This window comes from Pseudoliparis swirei, chromosome 6 (genome assembly GCF_029220125.1).
Source record: "Pseudoliparis swirei isolate HS2019 ecotype Mariana Trench chromosome 6, NWPU_hadal_v1, whole genome shotgun sequence".
Classification (NCBI taxonomy): domain Eukaryota; kingdom Metazoa; phylum Chordata; class Actinopteri; order Perciformes; family Liparidae; genus Pseudoliparis; species Pseudoliparis swirei.
In genome coordinates this window covers 23,689,836-23,710,230 of record NC_079393.1, presented here as the reverse complement: position 1 = coordinate 23,710,230, position 20,395 = coordinate 23,689,836, and the positions used below count along the sequence as shown (strand labels likewise).

Genomic DNA, 20,395 nt, shown 5'->3' with positions numbered 1-20,395 from the left:
CCTGTCTCCTATGCTCATCAGTGTCAGCCCCGCCCCTGATTGGTCCCACCTGTGTCTTGTTACCATGTGCTTAAATTCCCCTGTCTCCCAGTGTTCCTTGTCAGTTCGTCTGGTCTTTTGCCATGATCAGGTCGGGTTATGTTGTGCTCTTGAAAAGTTTTTGATCCCTCACTACGTGAGCGCTTTCATTTTGTTCACTGCAGAACCGAAGAATAAAGTACTTACAAATACTTTATCTCTGTCTCCCGGGTCGTGCAATTGGGTCCTACTTCCTAAGTGTCTGAGTTCGTAACACTATGTATACGAGATGCTATGTATACAATGTGCTATGTATACGAGATGCTCTGTAAAAACATTAACTTTTTGTGGTTTATGTACGTACATACCAAACGGACACATCCAACCCAAAGCAGGCTATTTAATTAAATTAAAGTTGGTTAAATTCACAACATTAATAACCATGTAATGCTCGGTCCGCCCCTCTCGAAGCGTTAGAAGGAATCTCAAAACGGGTGATTCCATTGGAAATGGGTGATCATTTCCTCAATAAATGTACCTTTCATTCATGAAAATACGCCCACGAGAATAGCACGGGTGATTTCAGGGAACGTGTGTGTGTGAGCTGGAGAAGAAGAAGACTAATCTGGAGCTGAACTAGAGTTAAATCTAACTGAACCGTCATCTGCCGCCTCGTGGAAGAACAGGCGAGCGGCGGTCACGTTGAGGATTGAAGAATGAAACAGCAGGACGCCGTGCCTCAACAGAAATATCGTTACCACTGATGTGCTCGTATGCAAAGCAGCTCACATCAACTATGCATCTGCAGCCTTCAAGAAGCCACACGGGAGACTTTCAGGACTCTGATGCACTCAAAACAACCTCGTCCTGCCTTCGGCTTCAAGGATAGCTCCACAGGAAGTTAACTTTTTGTCCGCTTTCTTGCCAACACCGCGGTTTCCTTTGAGTTTTGACTGTTGGACAGCGTGAACTGTGTTCCAGCGTCCTTGAGATTCACTCTCCGACTGCTGGCTGCAGTTTTATATGACACGTACAGACGTGAGTGATATCAACCTCTTCAGCTAGCTCGCGAAAAGAAGGTACATAAAAAAAAGACACATGGATGAAGTTACATGCTTTAAACAAACATCAACAAAATCATCTGATAGCGTGACATATGCTTTTTTGGGGGGGAATACAACACAATTCATGGCCTTTTTTATCTTTATTTCTCAAGAAGTCTGCCTCAGAAATTACGAAGCTAAAACTATCTGCAAATAATCGTTCTCATATTTTAAATCGAGGATGAAATGTGGCCTGTATCGTACACTCACACTTTGTCTTCATCTTGCCTGAGTCAGCACTGGTGCTGTTGGAGAGTTATGGATAATTCAAAGAGCAGACCCATCTGAGCGAGAGCTGCTGAAGAGTGCATGACCTGCAGATATGGTAATATCCATATTTATAGCCTCTTGATTCATTTTTCATGAGGGTCTCAGAGCGTCCCCATTGTCTCTGTGAACTTCCCTTTTCGCCTCCCAACCGTCTGTTCCCTTTTATCACACAACTTATCAGAGCATACATTAAACATCAGTCATGTGCAGTAGTCGCATGCATTTGGGCTCTTTTCTTTCCTAATCCCACTTCTTTCCCCCCATCTTTCATCTTCAGGTCCTGTCTTAACCTGCCACTACAAGGTCGACATGTGTGTGTGTGTATTTTGTGTGTGTGTGAGAATTCTGTTCACGCTTACTTACTGCTTTTAAATATAAAATGAAAGAAATGGAGGCGGGCTCCCAAACATGTCAATGTTTCTTAAATTAACTCTGCTCTGTCACCGTCTCTTAACTTTTAGTTTCTTTGAACTCGTCTTGTTCTGTGTTTTGTTGTTGTAACTATGTTTCATATGTTGCCTGTCTTGTCCAGGTCACACTCGAAAAAGAGATTTTTTATTCTCAATGGGTTTTTCACTTGGTTTTAAAAAAAAGAGAAAAAGATGGACTGCCACGATCATTTTGCTTCTGACGTCCATGTCCCCTCTCAGGATGAAAGGTGACAACTTCAGTGACTCAAAATGGTCAAAATGTCGCAGTCGCTTTATGATCAAATACCTGCAAAGCTAAAGTCCTTGTATTGTAGCACGCGAGCATTCTACGCGAAGTCATTGTCTTGTAGCACGCTAACATGCTACTCTAAGTCCTTGTCTTGTAGCACGCTAACATGCTACTATAAGCCCTTGTATCCCAGCACGCTAACATGCATCGCTAAGTCCTTGTAATGTTGCGCGCTAACATTCTACGAGAATTCCTTGTATTGTAGCATGCTAACATGCTATGCTAAGTCCTTGTATTGTAGCGTGCTAACATGCTACGCAAAACCTTTGTATTGTAGTGCGCTAACATTCTACGCTAAGTCCTTGTATTGTGGCATGCTAACATGCTATGCTAAGTCCTTGTATTGTAGCGCGCTAACATGCTACTCTAAGTCCTTGTATTGTAGCGTGCTAACATGCTATGCTAAGTCCTTGTATTGTAGCGTGCTAACATGCTATGCTAAGACGGTGAACAGCGTACGCGGATACGAGGAGTGGAGTTACTGCGGCCCTGAGGCCGAGAGAGAGAGAAGCCTCTCCGCCTTGTGCTGCTGGGGCACGTCTGTAATATCTCGGTCAGCTATTGAACATCAGTGCATTTATTGTGATGTTCTCTTTGAAGATTAAACCCGGGGAGACAAACGATGATCGGGAGGCTGCGGCTTGGCGAGAGCGGAACCGGTTTGTGCTTTGTGCTGAGCGCCTCCTACTTCATCGGGTGTTTCATTTCCATTAAACTGCAGCTGCAAAGACGCTGCATGCCGTAATGGAAAAACCAAGGACACGACGTAACTGACAGATGTGTGATGTTGGGAGAAAACAACTCCTGTATTAAAAACATCCTTTGCTAGAAACTGAGACATGCTCGTGTCCCTTTTTCTGATTCCCCTTTTCTTCATTGCTGTCAGAGCTCTCTTTATTACTCTTTAATCTGCCCATATATCCTACTCACCTCTTACATTTTCCTTTTCTTTATTTAGCATTTCATACAGCACGGCTCCTTGTAATGCCTCACATCCGATGTGCCTCCAGAGGATTCAAAGACAAGACGAGATGCAGTGAATGTGATTGATTTTCTTCCTTCACAGGATAGAAATCATAGACGTCCACCGCGAATAAAATGCACTCGGCAATTCAGCTCAGCGACTGCAGTTTTAAAGTATCTCAGTATCTCTCATGCGGCATATGATCTTATTATTATCATGGCGGGGGATGATTGCTTTGACAGAGGACCGATAGGGAGACGAGATGACGGGTAATCACGTCTGAATCTTTCATCTGGTGGAGAATGGGAGGTCGGGGGGGATGAGCTGCTGGAGGAATGGCGGTGTTATGTCAAGGTGAAGGGCAGCATGACTTTGTTTCAAGTAGCCCGGGTTTGGAAGCAGGAGAGGATGAGTTCAATACGCTCAAGGTGCGATGAAACACACGGACGGTGAAAAGGTTGGAAATAAGATTTTAAAGGAAAATGTCGCTCTGTTTTAGTTCTTTCGTTTAGAAGTTTAGGGATACAAGTCTAGATTTATTAATCCTTTTATATGAGGTTTCAGCAACACATTGTTCCTGCAGATGGCACAGCAGCCTGGAAGTCTGTGGTGATTAAGTGGGCCTTCAATAAATGCAAAAAAAAGAAGAAAAAACCCCGCAGACATGGCCACTTGAGCGTTTTGTTGGATTTATTAAGGGTTTTTTCGAGGAAATATAGACAAACAGCTGTGGCTTTGTGCTCATAAACCCTGAACCGGCTGCTGATGCACTCTTTGAATGAGACGTTTGCGCTGTGGCGGCTGCTTATTCATACGTAATGTTTCCTTTGGACTTTTTCATCATCTCTTTATCATTTTTAGAGAAGTGGAAATTGAATGCATAATGGATGACAACATCCCAGTTCTCCTGTGGAGTTCAATGGCTTATTTAGCGTGGTGCATTTGTGAAAGTGTGGGACCTTTCTGCGTCCATTAAAAGAAAAAATAAGAAGAAAAATATTATTTTAAGGGCCTTTTTTTATTGGATGACAGATAGGACATGGGGGGGAGAGAGAGGGTGAACCGAGGAGGTGTTATGTGCCTGGAGCAGAACTCCAACAGAACTGATGGTCCAACAGCTTCCTGCCGGAGCACAGGGCCACTTAGCCCAGCTTTTAAAGCTGCGTCGTACAAATGACAACGTTTAGATCCTCTGTTTAGTTTCCATTCAAAGGACTCAGCTAGTGTCCTGTTGAAAATGATTTCATGGCAAGCTGAAGTGAAAATAAAAAGGACACCGTGGTTGTGGATCAAGTGTAAAAGCAATATCCCAAAACAAAAGTCAGACCGTAACTGAGCTTCCCCAATTTAAAGTCCATTATTTTTTTTACTGGTTCCTCGTATTCATTGTTTCTGTTGATTCTCGTTGTGGCAGCGGGGGGTGTTTAGGCTCGGCTGCAGAGTGGGTGGAGCGTGGGTGTGGTTATGGGAACAATGTCCAATCGACCTCCGCTGGTGGCTGATTGTTAATCAGCCACCAGCTGAAGCCAATCTCTGTGTGTGTGTCCCATAGAAGAGTAGAAGGAACGGAGGAGCGGGAGAGTGGGGAGCAGAGGCACAGTCTGCAAACACAATAACAGATATTACCAAACATCCTTCTTCGTGTGCTCGTGCTCGGGCAAGAAACCCGCCGGTGACACTCGTCATGTCGCTTTACAGCGTGACCTTCTTTGGGTGGTTCAGGGATTTCGTTGACATGCCTTTTAAAAAGGCAAATCACAACTCACTTTCTCTCTCATGAAAACCTTTCAGAGTTGGTGCCCATGACAACTGGGCAATTGTGTCAAGGCTCTCACCGCCTGCTGCTAATGGGGAGCCATAAGTGGCCCGACCGCTGTGGATAAACGTGCAAGAGGTGATTATTATGCCGGTCTCCTGCGGCAGAAGAAGATCTGATTTATTTTTTAACTCCTTGTGATACAAATCTGGGATCCGGATTTATTTCTTTGACTTTTATCGACGCAGGGTAGATTATGCTGGTTGGTTGGTCCACACTAAACTTTGGTTATCCCGTGACGAGGTTCGGCATTTTGGACTTTTGGTGATCTCAGTGAATGTTTGATGGACACAGGTTCAGGAGCTCTTGTCTTGATTATAAAACCCCTCAAACATATGGATAATTAGCAAGTTAGGACTGGAACAACTTAGTTGTAGCTTCACAGAACCGCTGATCGGAATGTTCTCCTTTATTTTGAAGCACAACTCCGATTTTGATAACGGTGCCATACGCTACATTATTTATGATCCCTCCGACGAGCAGACAACATGTGGTGATGAATTAAAGATACGTGCGCTAGAAATATCCACAGTGGAGAGAAATGGATGCTTGTGATAAAAGTTGCTCTGGCATAGAGAACCTTGCTGCTCCTTCCTCCGACCAGTCTACAGATGTTTAGATCTTCGTCTAGGGCTCTATAGCGGTCGTGGAAATGAGCCTCGTGCCCAGTTCCTCATTGATTGAAATGTAGAAAACTAAATCATGGCATACGCAGCTGCATCTGCATCTGCATACGTCTTTGTGCTCAACACAGAGGGAGTGGCAAATCACAAGTTTAATGCATTCGGCTGGTGTCAATTATTCATGTATAAAGAGATTCAGTTGTTCTGGTGTAAATGTATCGTAACTTTATATATATACTGTATATATATAATATATATATTAATATTAAATACATAATAATGGATTCCATTTATAAGGCACTCTTCATATCTATCTATATATATATAATATATATATTATATATTATATATATTATATATATATATTATTCTATATATGATATATGACATTTGACCTCTGCATACAACCCATCCTCGGCATCAGGAGCAATGGGCTGCTCTGAAGTCCCCAGAAAGACTCGGGTATCAGCGCCTTGCTCAAGGGCACTTCGACATACTGACAAAAGAAGCCGGGGACCGAACCGCCAACCTCGTGGTTGAAGAACGTCCCTACCGAGGCCAGTTTCATGAGCAAGAATCAATGCCACTCTCCAATCGGACACCCACCCACCCCCCATGTTAATTTTAGTGCGGGTACTTTTCTCAGTATCTTATTTGTGTTACAGAGGGTTTTTGGGTAAAGAGCGTATGAATAAAATAAATCAAACATACATTTTGCCCGTGGTTTTCTCCCCAAGGCATTTAAATCTGTGTTTGGCTGTGTTTGTGGCACCCTCACACTCTGCCTCTACTTCACCGTGGGTGTGAGAACGGTCTCGGGTGAAACAATATCTGAAAACGGTGTCAAATAGTTGAGCTGTGAGTGAAAATGTTCTGATTTATGATTCATTTCTAAAACCGCCTGAAAAAAATTGAAAAGAAAAAAGCCCACTCATTAGCCGCGGCGTTTCTGATGATTCATTGATCGTTATCAGAGAGAATATATCACACACCCCTACATTTGCAGTATGTTTCTAGGAAAGCTGATAAGGCATTTCCTCTGTGTGTGTGTTAGATATTCGATGGTACGACTCCATTCATTATTGTGCAGGAACACTCAGTTTCTGTAAAGATCTAGACAACAAATCAAAACAAGCGCCTTTCATGGGAATTCATTCAAAAAGATCGGCGCCCATGTGGAACCGGCACGGAGAGGCCTGGATTATTTTTTAACGTGGCTGGTCGTTAATTACATCACGAAGAAAACTCCACTGAGCTGCTGCTGGTTGGCCGTTGTAGGGCAGCAGTGATGCTGCACCTGGGGCCGTGTTGAGGTGTCAAGTGCAATGCTCATATTCCTGAGCGTCTACTCACTGCGCTGGTGGTGCCATCTGTGTCTGTTAGCCTCTGGTGCAGATCAAACCAGACGGTCTGCAGGGAGAAGCACAACAACAACAACAACGTGTCAATCAACAAGACCCAACCACAGCGAGCACTACGCACACATCGGTCATTCACAAGCGGGAGGTGACAGAGAGAAGGGGCGGGACCTCTGGTCAGGATGAGAGATAGAGGAGGGGGTTTGCATTGCATGCTGGGTAGAGAAGCAGAATGAAGCAGAGTGATTGAAGTCGCCATGAGAGACCGAAACATACGAGAACACTGAACACATCGTCACAATGCAGGAGCTACAGATGGGTTAGAACGGCTGAAGGGATGTAGTGATGTCATCGAGAACTGGATTGCCTTTTGCGAAGCTCCTCCCCTCCTTAGCTACGGTGGCTATGCCTTTAGCTTCATGCGGTTAAGCTAATGCTAAAATTCAGTCGGGTTGAAAGTGCTTTCTCGGGATGCATTTTAAAACGAGGGCTCTGTGAATACTCTTACGTGTGCACAGGAGGGCTTGAGCATGTTTTAAATGTTACATCACATGTACGCAACTCATGTTTGCGGCTGATGTTCGAGCAGATAAACACCAGAATCCATTCCCTACACTTTTGCATTTGTTTTTTTGTTTTTGGAAAGCCTATTATAGCCCAGCTCCTGAGATAAGGAGTGTTTCTCTCATGAGTCCCTCGGACTTCAGGGAACGGCCAACGACATTCAAGTCTTAAGTGAATTAATTGTCACGTTCAAATCTGCTCCTCAGACGAGACGCCGGCGTGTTTCTGTGCCCGGAGATGATGAGACATTGATTCAGTTGTGTCCTCCGTGTCTCAGAGTCAGAGTTACATAAACGAGTTATAATAAATCACGCTGCAGGTGTCTTGTCACCAAGGTGACGGATGAATATCACTGTTGCCACAGTGAATGAAGAGAATCGCAGGGCAACCGAGACCATTAGCGAACGGCGAGGGACACACACACACACACACACACACACACACACACACACACACACACACACACACACACACACACACACACACACACACACACACACACATACTGTTAAAGCTGTTCTGGACACATACCGGGTTCCAGGATGTAAGATTTGAGCTCAATGTGACTCGGCAGAACTCAGATGAAGGTTCTGTACGACCTCTTTACACTGATGTCAGTTTCTCTCCTGACAATAGATTTATTATCTCTGTATTTTCCAGTGTTCTTCCCTGAATACAACTAATCTAGGAATCTCCAGATCAAGTTACGAGTCAGTTAATATGCGTCAGTAAAGAAGATGTACTGTTATTTGCACTCCGAAACTTGGCACACATATTTTCCCTCGGGCTATACGGCTATAAAGCTGATGAGTTCAGTTGATTATGATGTGGTGTCATCCTCCTTTGGACCGCATAAACAATCTCTGCCCGCAAAACAACAAAACAACTAACCAACAACAGCCATGTTTTATGTGGGCCTGCCATCCAGGTCCTCGCCAAATAGTTTTGTACTTTGTTCATTAGCATCAGCTGACCCGAAGGCCTCGTCCACCTCTCTGTGTGAATAGAGAGAAGGGAACAGACGCCTCTCCTCACAAAACAAGAAGACGAAGCTTCATGGTTTTCCATCACAGCCCAGCTAAAGGCGCCTCGCTTTGCTTGATTCAGCCTCGGGATCACCAACATGTGCAGCCACAATCAAACCACCTCATCCTGAGAGATTTATTTGTATTTACTCCAGGTGAGAAACACATTTGCATCGTCTGTGGCACGTCGAGAGCCATAAACAGTGAAATGTTGCATCCGAGAGAACAAACACGACTCCCAGGGGGGCGAGGATGGAGCCGGCGGCTGGAATATGAACGTCGGACCGAAGAGGCAACAGGAATGTGCCGCTCTGAGCACGGTTGCGCGTTATCACGGCGCCGCGGTGCCGACACGGCGCTCCGGCTATTTTCATCTCGCCAGGTAAACAAGTCGGTGTGTTGATACCGTCTCCTCGTCCGGACTCCCCTCCGGTCTTTACACTGAGATCCACGCAGGGGATACCGGACCTGACGGAGATTCAATACGCAACCCCTCAAAGACCGGCTCTGCTTTGACGTGGTCACTGCGGTATAACGTCGGGCCTTTTGGAAGAAATGTAATCCAACGGGAAATATAGTCCATTATTTAGTTTTTCTTGAGCTCTGATTACTCTGACTCCCGCTCTCCGAGAGAGTTTTGGTGATGTATTTTCTGTTCAATGTAAAGTGTTGTTGTGCTGTTATGTGTTGTCACTGGAAGGGCAATTTTGAGAGCAATTTCTTCTTTTCACAAAGAAAATGTGGAAAATCATCTTAAATTGCGGCAGCCTTGCGAGACATTCAAAAGTACGAGCATGACGGGAAGATTTATTTAAAATGAGCCGTCGTTGCTTCATTTTTATTTCCCCTATTTTTAGTTTTGTGACCAACACATTTGACAATTTCTGCATTTATGACTGAAATGCTGTTTGAGGCTCATTCTCAGCTGGGTGGTGGGAGACATTTGACTGAAATGTTATCTTTAAAAATGCCTTTAATCTGCACTCAAGACCTGTCGGGTCATGTCGTCTCATTCCTTGTGTACATCAGTCTTTATGTGACAGAGACTCGCGGCTCTCTTAGTTCTGTGTGTTTCAAGTCAGGACGATTCATATTAGAGCTTGATCAAAATAATCTTTGAACATTTTAGGAAAAGCTCCTGTTTTCTTTCCTGACAAGTGACATACCACCACGTTGAGGTCTGTAGGTTGAATATAAAGACACAGACAGTTGTAGCTAAGCATAAAGATTAGAAACCGCTCGTCTGGCTACCCGTCCACCTACCAGCACATCTCAAGCTTATTAATTATTAATATAAAAAGAAAACTTCAGAGAAACACCAGAGGACACAGATGTCGAGGTGATTTTGGGTGCAGGGTTGCCAGGACAACCGCGACATCACACTCGTGAGTGGATGGACGTCACAGACGGCGAGGTCAGACCCCAACAGGAAATATCCGTGAATTAATCGCAGCCCATTTCACCCAACTGTAAATCTGGCGTTGGTGCCTTTTGAACTTGAAATTTTAACAACTTCTTTTCACGCTTTAGAATGTGTCGTTCCCTTGCAGCAGCAACAACAACAACAGCGTGCATTGTAATAATAATAATGCTTAAATGCGTGAACAAATGCACACATAAATTAAACCAGGAGTCATTTCATGGCAGATTGGGATTTTTATCTCATGTTCATATCCATTTTTGTTATCCCATTATTAATAATTACCCTATTTTATTAATAATAAAACAGGGTGATTAATCCTTACTTTTATTGTTACGAAGATGTTAAATTAATGTCAAAATACTCCACTTATTCTCACCATAAATACCCAGTAAGTATCTTATTATTACTAAATAATTACGACATAACCTTTCAAAGCCCACCCGATTTTTGCGGTTTCTGCTCGAAATGACACACTTAAACTAAAGAGGGTGTAGCTCTGCAACCACACACGCTATTTGAATCATGTTGGAGTTATAATAAAGGCAACCTATGTGAGCTTTTGTTCAGATGTGTAAATATTAGTATACATGTTACTGGTTCAGATTACTTTTATTGTTGCGAAGATGTTCAATTAATGTCAAAATACCGTTGCACCATAAATACCCAGTAAGTATCTTATTATTACTAAATAATTACAATATAACTTGTGTGCTGTATTTGAAAGCTTTGACTTGTATTTTTCTCATGTGCATCTGCGTCGCATTGTTAGTCATCCATAAAGGTGTACAACCGTTCTCTGGTTATTTGGGACAATGCGACCGCACCATCACTGACGTGTCACTTTAAATTTGCCTCGTTGATGGGATGGAAAAAGAACGGAGGATTTCAAAGCGACGGCGCCGTCATCTCCGCCGTTCCCTCCGAGAGACAATTTATTACTGTCTAGTTGTCTGACGTAACACAAACACAAACAACAACAAAAACAAAGCAGCCTTCACTCCTGTCTCAACGGGTCTGAATCAGACTCGACCGTGTTCATCCGTCCGTGAGACGCAGTGCGTGAGCGGTCACCGCGAGCGGAGCGATGGGCTCTCCGGAGGGCGTCGGGGTCACAGGTGATTATTGAACAATTCTTCGGCGGGAGGCGTTTCAATCACCTCTCCCACAACCGGGGTCATGCGGCTGAGTGAAGCAATTCTACTTAAACCTGAACCGTTTGTTAGGAGAGTATCAGATTAGCATCCGGAGCCAACAGACGATTTCTAAACCGGCGGAGTATATAAAACCTGATCTTCTTCATTCTCTCCTCCCCTCCGCCCCATGGCTGTGCATTGTGTTTAGCCTTAACACGCTCAGTACTGGATGAACGGAGGGGGGGAATAGTGAAGGGGAGGAAGGAGAGGAGGGATGAGGAGACAGATGTAGAAATGGTGGCGGGGAGGATGAGGAGGCACACGGGACGAGAACTGACACAAAGAGGAGCAAGTATGGGAAAAGACAACGAGCAATAGTTTGGACAAAAGGCCTTTAATACCCCCCCCCCCATCTCTTTCTTCATCCACTCTACCTCCACCCTTTTCTCTCCATCATGTCTTGTGAGTTAACTCCATATCCAGCCCACAGCTTCTTGAATCCTCTACACTCCCCCCCCCCCTCTCTCTCTCTCTCTCTCTCTCTCTCCCTCCTTCCTCTGCAGACCTTTAAATGCCCAGTCTGGCCAATGTACCACCTCCGCTCTACAAATCCTCAACCTGCTGACAACTCGGTTACAATAAGATCAGCCTGAGGACGAGCAGCTCACTGGCGTGTGCTGTTTGTAGTTGAGAGAGCAGCTAAAAATACCAGGAGCAACCCAAAGTGCAACAGAGTCGGTTCGTCTCGGGTCTAATTAAATTTCTATCAGAATTTATTGTAATTTATTCTCTGCAGAACGTCGAATCCTTTTCCTCACACTGCACCAGTACAATCATATTCTGTCATTTGCAAAATGCAAACGTCTCTGATGAATGTCGGCGTGCTTGTTGCGTTACATTATTAGTATTAAAGAATATGTTTCTCTGGTTCTTTTACTTATTCTCAACAAAATGCAATAAAAAGGCCCCAAACCAGCAACGTATTAATCTCTCAATACTTTCCACTGGTATGATGGAATGCTTTTTTGTTCTTTCTTTTTTAATTACCTTTGATTTACCCTAAAACATCAAAATGATAAAATCAATCAATCTGGTAAAAGAAAACTAAAAAACACAGTTTTCTTGCCTGCCGTGTTCTCAGCTGGAACTGTTTTTGATTTAAAGGTCTCATGTCGAGGGAAATGTCTCTTACTGTGCCTCACTGATGTGCTTCAATTGTTTTAGGACGACGATGGAGGATCTGTGGCACTGAGAATTAAGATATGTCAAGATTCAATACGTGCCAACAGAACCAAATCACCCCGTTGTGGTCTTTTTTCCTTCTTTTTGTTGGAAATAAGAAAAGTGTTAAATATTGCCGTCCCGGCCCTTTAAGACATCGGGGCTTCGGTCACGGGCGGTGTTGGCCGTGTCGGGTTATGGTCATGGTGAGCTTCAAGGGAATTAATGTTGAGCCGACAAAATACCTTCACAGGTGAACAAAGCATGTACATGTGTGTGTGTGTGTGTGTGTGTGTGCTTGATCTCACCTTATTCTCCAGGCGTCCAATCAGTTCGGCCAGGCGGTTGATCTGAGAGTCCAGGCCTTCTTTCCTCACCTCCACTGCACCTGCAACACACAAACGCACAACGTGTGAATACACATCACCTACCGGGTCGTGGACTCGAGCCGATACAGCTGGATTACATTTAATCAAACATGCATATTCAATTAAAATAAAGGCATTATTAGCCTTTCGGACCATTGGTAGGATCAGCAGAATTCAGGAAGTATTGTGCAAGAACATGACGCATCTTTTCCATCTTTGTTTTCTCCTCTTCATCTCTCTCTGTTCTCATTTTTCGTTGTTTCATAATGAATATTTCATGTGAAGTCAGGATACCAAAGAGGCTGATAAACAGGCAATTATATCTGTTTATCGTAAAAGCACTTGGACTGTTCACAGACAGCCGAGGAGGGGATGAAGGGAGCTCCTTCGAGGTGCTCCCTCATCCCACGGTGACTTCTAGATGCTACGCTGAGCTCTTTGTAGTTGGCGTTGGTCTTTTTTTAGCAATATTTCACACTGACAGGAAATGTTTAATTTGCGGCAATAAAGACGGCCGATGAGGCGAGAGACGTCGAGCATTCACCTCGAGGCTTTAACACTTATGAATACTTTATGAATAACTGAAATGTGTACACAAGCAGGACAGAATCAGGCTCCGTCGAAACTGTTGTAATCGCTGGTGCGTTTTATATTACACGTGATAATATATTATTATCTATTCATTAGAAAGACAATCACAAACAGTGATGAATGTCTTGGGGCTGGCTTGAGGGTTTAGCGATCTGAAAATGAAGATAACCACGTAGCCTCCTCCCGTGAGGACGAGGTTGCTACGGCCCAGTTTGATCTTGTGAAACACGCCGCACAGAACTGGACGATTCCCTTCGGACTTGAACCAAACGGAGACAAAGCCAAGACCATCACAGAGACAACAGCAGTGTAACACACTGCCAACACTGCAGACCACGGAGGCCTCATCTGATCCCCGGAGGAAACGACGGATCCTCTTCATCCACCTGATTCACTGCCGTGCACACGGCGTGGAAGTGAGGGTGTACCGGGACAAAGGCCTTGATGAAATAATCAAATAATAGGTTCAATGTGATTTATGATGATTTTTTATTTATTGTTGTCCTTGTCTGATTGGTCGTATAGTTGGTTGTTATCAGGGGACATTTACATATTTTTTAGGGGGCAGTTTTTCCCCCAACTGACTGGAATCCAGGGGTATTTAAAAATAAATAGAGTTCACTTTTTGAAACTTGTGAAATAATATTTAACCTTTGTTCAAAAATAATAAATATACTGTACATATTTAGGCTTACAGTGTATGAGCAATTTTAATAAAAATGGCAATAATAAGACTATTAGGCAAGAATAAGACTATTAGGCAATAATAAGACTATTAGGCAGCAGTCTACAGACTCAATGTTTTCTTAGATTTTATTTGACAAAAAACAATCAGACAATCATATTACATTTTATTCATTTTTTGAGTGGTTATCTATTGTTATTACATTTTTAAACAACTATTAACAATTATAACTTATTGTTTAATCTTTTTATAAATCAAAATTACATTTATTGATTTTTTGTGTGTGTACCTACCTAGTAAAGGCAATACAGACACACGGAACAACAATACAACACTATTACATTATCTAACTTATGGGGGCATCTATTGCCCCTCTCCCAGTGATATCGGGGGCAACATTATATTTCTTAGGGGCCGTTTTGCCCTTCGCCGTCGTGTATTTCCGACGCTGGTTGTTATGCTGTCATGTAATTTGTATTTATTTGTTGTTTTTTGTTGTCTGGTAATGTGTAACTTGTAAAAACTTAAAATAAAATGATTGAAAGAGAGAAATAATGAAATGGCATGACAGAAGTGTGTTATATCTCCACTTCTGTTTTCTATGAGCGGTCACAGTCACGACTTTGAACAAATAAATCATGTGATTTCGTGATATTTCCGCAGATGAGCTACAGAAAGTGTAAACACCGAGGAGCTACGGGAAAACATGTTGTTCACACTTCTCTCTCCACCGTCTTCATCCCCTTATTTCCGTCTCTTCCTCCCTCTGTACCCCCTCCTCCTCTCCCCCCGCCTCTTCTCCTCCACTTTCTCCAAAGCTGCCATCCTCCTTTCACCCCCCCCAATGGACCCCTCACGGGCTAATTGGAGCGTTGGCTGCACACTCTTCATTAAAAGCTCGTCAATTAGGAGCTGCGTCCCCTCCACCCCCCAAAGCACACACACACACACACACACACACACACACACACACACACACACACTCATCAACTAAACCGTGGTCTGTAACCATGGAGACAGTTGGACATAAAAGCCCAGTGGTCAATTCGATGGACTTAAAAAGTTAAGTGTCCCGGTCAATTATAGAAGTGTGTGAGGTGTGTGTGTGTGTGTGTGTGTGGGGTCTCTATAGACTTTCTCCTCAATTAAACCCGATATGAATTATTCCACGTTCACCCAATTTAACTTTCCGTTCAGTGTCAGCTGAGACGGTTCTGTGCTCAGCGTCTGCTGAGTGCCGGACTTCAGTGTGAGCGAATGGCACAGGAGCGCCGACTTGCTGTTTGCTCGGCAGGTCAGGTTTAACCTTTTGAGGATTACACGGTTTCTCGCGGTCTAATTTAGAGGTGAGAGGTCGTAAATCTTTCGTGAATTCACCACTGACTGGTTTACGAAATCGCCTTTTTTTTCATTCTCTGAATTCAAACTACGGTAGAATACCGTGATATGAGATGATGTGCAGAGCTAAGTATCTTTCTCCGACCAGATGGAACCGGCGGTCCTCGTCGCGGTTACTTGAAGACATGCCGGAGTCTACGTCTAAGTGTTCGCTGATATTTGGACATTCGGTGAAGCTGCTTCCTGTTTGTCGCTGGCCTTGAACTATAGTTTCCATTCCACTTGATCTTAGATGTAGCTTGGTTGAGATGTATCAACATTAACTTGATTGTGATTGCAGAGCGTTAGCTTAGCGCTATCAAAGGTTTTGTAGCCTCTCCCAATATTAATGTTTCATCTGGTGGCTTCACACTGGTGCTGATCCATTATTTACCAGGGAATGCCACCATCTTATATCCAGAACCCAGATATTTGGGATCCAAATCACTGCAACGCGCGGCGCTAAATAAAACAATATTAATGCTAACCAGCTAACAAAAAACGAACCGTGTGCTTTGTCTTATTCGTCCTAGTTACCAGCGACTCTTTTAGACACCTTTTGGTGACTCCATCCTCTTCTGAGTCTCAGTCACATCCTGCGACAGCTGGGCGTGCACACGCACAACACACACGATACACGTGTATGTTTATGAGTTACGGGTAAAACAGACGATTTACTGGAAGGGAAGCAGCTAATATGTTCCAACTAAAGACCGCATGGTCTTAATGTCTCTTTTTTTCCAGAGTTTCCGTTGGCCTTTGCCCTCTGGTGGCCAAAATCGGTGTTGGGACAATGTGGTTACAAATTTGGAAAACTTTGAAAAATCATAACTCAGCGACAAAGTCCAAATTGATCACCGCTTTTCCCGCGTGGTACCTCTAAAGTGCTTTTACGATTTTTAAAGGATTTCCCCATAATCATTATGGGATGTGGTGTTTCTTCCCCATTGTCCTACGCGGGTATCTTAGCGGGTTTTTTTCTTTTCTTCACAAGTTGTAAAATGCTGTATTTGGATATATTGAACATCATGAGTAACATAGAGGTGAAATATATGGTTTGTTACATGAGAAAATTTAAATCGAAATTTGCCAAAATGGCCGTTTTGGAGACCTCGCCTAAATTCTCTGAACTAAAACCTCTCTAACTTTGTTCTGCTTCACTTTTTCAAAGTCAAACGTTGCAGGCAGAATGTTAACATATTTTAATATGATGTGTGAGAGTTTTAAACCTTTCAACTGCCTCATTCCAAACATATAATCATCCTGGAAGTGCTTTTTTTCAATTCAGACCTGACATTTTAATAGTTTTTCTGTGTGCCATCTTCATTTACTCTTAACCAGTAACATATACACTGATATGTAGACATCTGAATTAAAGATATATATTTTTTTAAAGGTAAAAATGATTAAAATAGCCCTAGTGGTTGCAGAGATACAGCCTTTTTAGTTTGGGTATGCCATTTTCGGAACAGAGGCCTAAAAAAAGCCTGGTGCTTAAACGGTTTGGAGTCTAATATGGAGTAAAGGAAGGAGCGAATATGTTCCAACATATTCTTCTAAAGTGCAGCAAAAGAGTAAAGTAGCTCTTCTTCATTCCCACAATCGTTGGTGCATAGTTAACATCCCCGTGGCAGGTTTCTCGTTTGAAATGAGTCGCCTTTGAACCACCGTGTTTTCAACCGACTCGCGAGGCTAACGTGTCCGACGCGGCGCTCCGCCGTGGCGTCGGCACCTCGGGGGCTCGCCGAGCGGTCAATTAGCGCTCGCAGGGAAATCAACCCAAGGAACATAAACCGGGAACGTATGGATAATGTCAAAGGATGCACAGACACGCTCCCCACGAGTAAGGGCACACACATTCCCAGTGTAAGAACTGAGGCCAGTGCCTGTGGGTGTCTGTGCGCCTTCGAGAGCACTGAACAATATCGAGTGCAGCTCATTTACAATTACAACTCTTTGGCAAAGTGTCACTCGAAACAACAAACAACATGGCGCCGGCTGCTCGACTAAAGGTGGCGGTGGATATTCTTAGCTCTCCCCCCCGTCCCTCCACCTTCATTCTGTCTGTCTCACTGAAAAGAGGTATCGATTCACAGTGAAAACAAACACAGCTCTCGCTCTCGCTCTCTCTCTCTCTCTCTCTCTGGGCTGTGAAAATGGGAGGTGACAGAACCTGGTGGAGACTTCATTAGCACGCATGTAGCTGTAGATGGAGGAGGACAGTAAGAGAGCGAGGAACGAGGGAAGAGGGAGGAGGGAGGGAGGAAGGGAGGGAGGAAGGAAGAGAGGAGGAAGGAGGGAGGAACGAGGGAGGAAGGAGGAAGGAAAGAGGAAGGAGGAATGAAAGAAAGAGGGAAGAAGGAGTAATTCAGGCAGGAGAGAGGATGTGAGCGTCGGCTTGTCCAACATCAAACTCCTCTGTTGTCGATATTTTTTCAAATATCTTATGTCCAGTAGCCACAGAAGAGAGAGGAGGAGGAGGAGGAGGAGGAGACGTTGCTAGAGTTTCAGAATGCTTAAGGGAATAGTAAGGGAATGACCCAGAGATGCTTTCTGCAATCATAACTCAAGATAAACAGATTAATAATTCCGATCCATGGATATTAAATTGAGAGTCAGTATTGAATCGAGACATAAGAACCGGCTCAAGTCTTGAAGAAATGTTCATACATTTAAAAAAAAAAAATTAGATGATGCCTTAGGGCAGAAATATTTGAGATGAAAAAGATGGTGTGCAATACATAATTTGTTTTGCTCCCAAAAAGTGAATAGAATGAAATATATAAATATATATAGTATAAATATGTATATATATAATAGAAATATATATATATATGTATATATAAATATATATAGATACATAAATATATATAATATAAATATGTATATGTTTTAGGGATGCGCTGATCCATATCGGCCGATATTCCCATTATCGGTTTTGATCGGCGTTCTCAAAACGGCCGATCAGATGACGTAACATCTGCGAGAACAACTATCAGACGTTTCAATCGCCGCGCACCGCAACGGAGACAATGCGCCCGGCGAGGGCCGCAGAGGTCAGAGGACCACGAGGGGATCCTCACGCACCGAGCGGCGTCCCCGTCCCCCGAGTTGAATCACTGGGTCAACTCAGCCGACACTCACATGTCTGCCCCTAGAGATGCTCACGGTAAACACATTCGATCGGGAGCGCGCGAGGGTTTTGATAAAGTTAGCGGAAGGATTTATGTGACACAACATCCGGTTTTGCAAAGTTAGCGGAAAGAACCACGTGAAACAACATCCGTTTTTCAAAATAAGATGTCGACAAATCATACACTAACAAATAAAAGTAAACAATTAACTGATTTTGTATCTTTATAGATCGTTTCTGAGATTTAGCTTAAATTATGCTAACATTAAAACATTTTTACTGTACCAAGGAAGAGTTTATAAAAATAAGTCAGACTTTTGTATGTTAAAAAAAGTCCTGGATATAGATTTCCCCAAGAGTTCCAGGAAATGAATAATGCAGATGTGGTCCATACATATCTGAAATCCCCTACAATAGCAATCAAACCATTTTAATGTTTCAATTAGGACATTTTTCAAAGTAAAAGTCCTAAATGTTTAAAGAAATCTGTAATTTCTTTAATGTTTGAGGTGCTTTAAATATGTATTTCCTCATAGTCCTAGGCAATAATGCTACACAATAAATAGAATGCTTCAATCGACACCGTGATCGGTGATCGGTATTATCAGATCGGCAGATACTGATTTCAGTGATCGGTGATCGGCACAAAAAACCTGATCGGTGCATCTCTAATATATATATATATAAATATATAATATAAATATATATATATAAATATATATATATATATAATATAATATGTATATATATATATATATATATATATATATATATATAATAAGCACTTTGAACAAGGCTTTGAAGATTCACTTTCAATAAGAATGAGAATGAAATAAAAAAGAAGGCAACTCCACTCCACTAATGAGGATGCTCCACTGGTTTACCACAATGCTCTCTGATAATCAGATAATAATTGAGCTTGAATGCAAAAGCTGTATTACCTATATCAGATGACCTTAGGGTCACAGAATTAATAATATATTTGTATTTGTATGTTTTTATCAGCGTGTCTCTACAGTTTTACTTTCATGTTTTCATTCAGGTGCACCTGGTCAGTGGAATAAAAGTAGAAATGTTTCAAATACAGAAGAACATGTGTGTTTAGTTTGACTGTGTTCGGGTATCACACTCAGAGACAGTATTCTCTCTCTGCTTTTATTAGGGGCGACTTTAATACTGGTTTTATTGGACTGCTTGGTCACTGCAGTGGCCTCTGTCATCTCTCTAAACACACATCTGGATCAGGGTCAAAGGCCTGCTATCCCGGAGAGAGAGAGGGCGAGAGAGAGGGGGAGAGAGAGCGAGGGAGAGCGAGGGAGAGAGGGAGAGAGCGAGGGATAAAGTGAGCGAGGGGGAGAGCGAGCGAGGGAGAGAGAGTGAGGGAGAGAGAGAGAGAGAGGGGGAGAGAGCGAGAGAGAGAGAGAGATGGCTGGACTACAAACAAATTGTCCTTCTTTATTCTTTCCCAACGACACGTTAGTCAATAATTCAGCAGGAGGGTCTCAAGCGGCGCTTCAGGGACTCGGCTTGAGGCGTTACCGGGGCAACAGTGTGGTTTATGAAGCCTCTTCAGTGACCTCTCTGTGACTTTCCATTCAAGGAATAGTTCAATATGAAGGGAACTGAGTGACTAACCATGTCTTTAACAGACCCGTCGACAACTCACCGGCTATAAAACGCTGATCTAGCAAAACTGCTGCAATTCAGTGATTCTCTTCTCCCTGTGTTTATTTATTGTCCTGCTTTTTATTTCTTTGGGGGGGGGGGCACCGAGAATTTATATAGTCAAGCTTTATATAGTCGACTGGTCTTCCAATCATGGACCTCTGTTCTCTCTCCGTTTCAGCTCCATGTGTCTGTTGTTGGCCAAGAAACATGGAACTATCGCTGAGCTGTTGTTTCAGGACAATGGACAGCGGTGTGTGTGTGTGTGTGTGTGTGTGTGTGTGTGTCTCTCTTTCTGAGCCTGCTTGATTTTCCTGGGATGTAAATTGGACTTTCGA

The 20,395-nt window shown here is 43.2% G+C and overlaps 1 protein-coding gene across 1 annotated transcript in view; it reads right to left on the bottom strand.

The window, feature by feature from the left end:
• Positions 1 to 20,395, bottom strand: part of necab2 (N-terminal EF-hand calcium binding protein 2) — a 122,028-nt gene that overhangs the window by 28,986 nt on the left and 72,647 nt on the right. Inside the window, exons 8-9 of the mRNA XM_056416976.1 lie at positions 12,547 to 12,626; positions 6,868 to 6,924 (exon numbers count right to left, since the gene is read on the bottom strand). Coding sequence (XP_056272951.1) covers positions 6,868 to 6,924; positions 12,547 to 12,626 — 137 coding nt within the window. The remainder of the gene's footprint in view (positions 1 to 6,867; positions 6,925 to 12,546; positions 12,627 to 20,395) is intronic.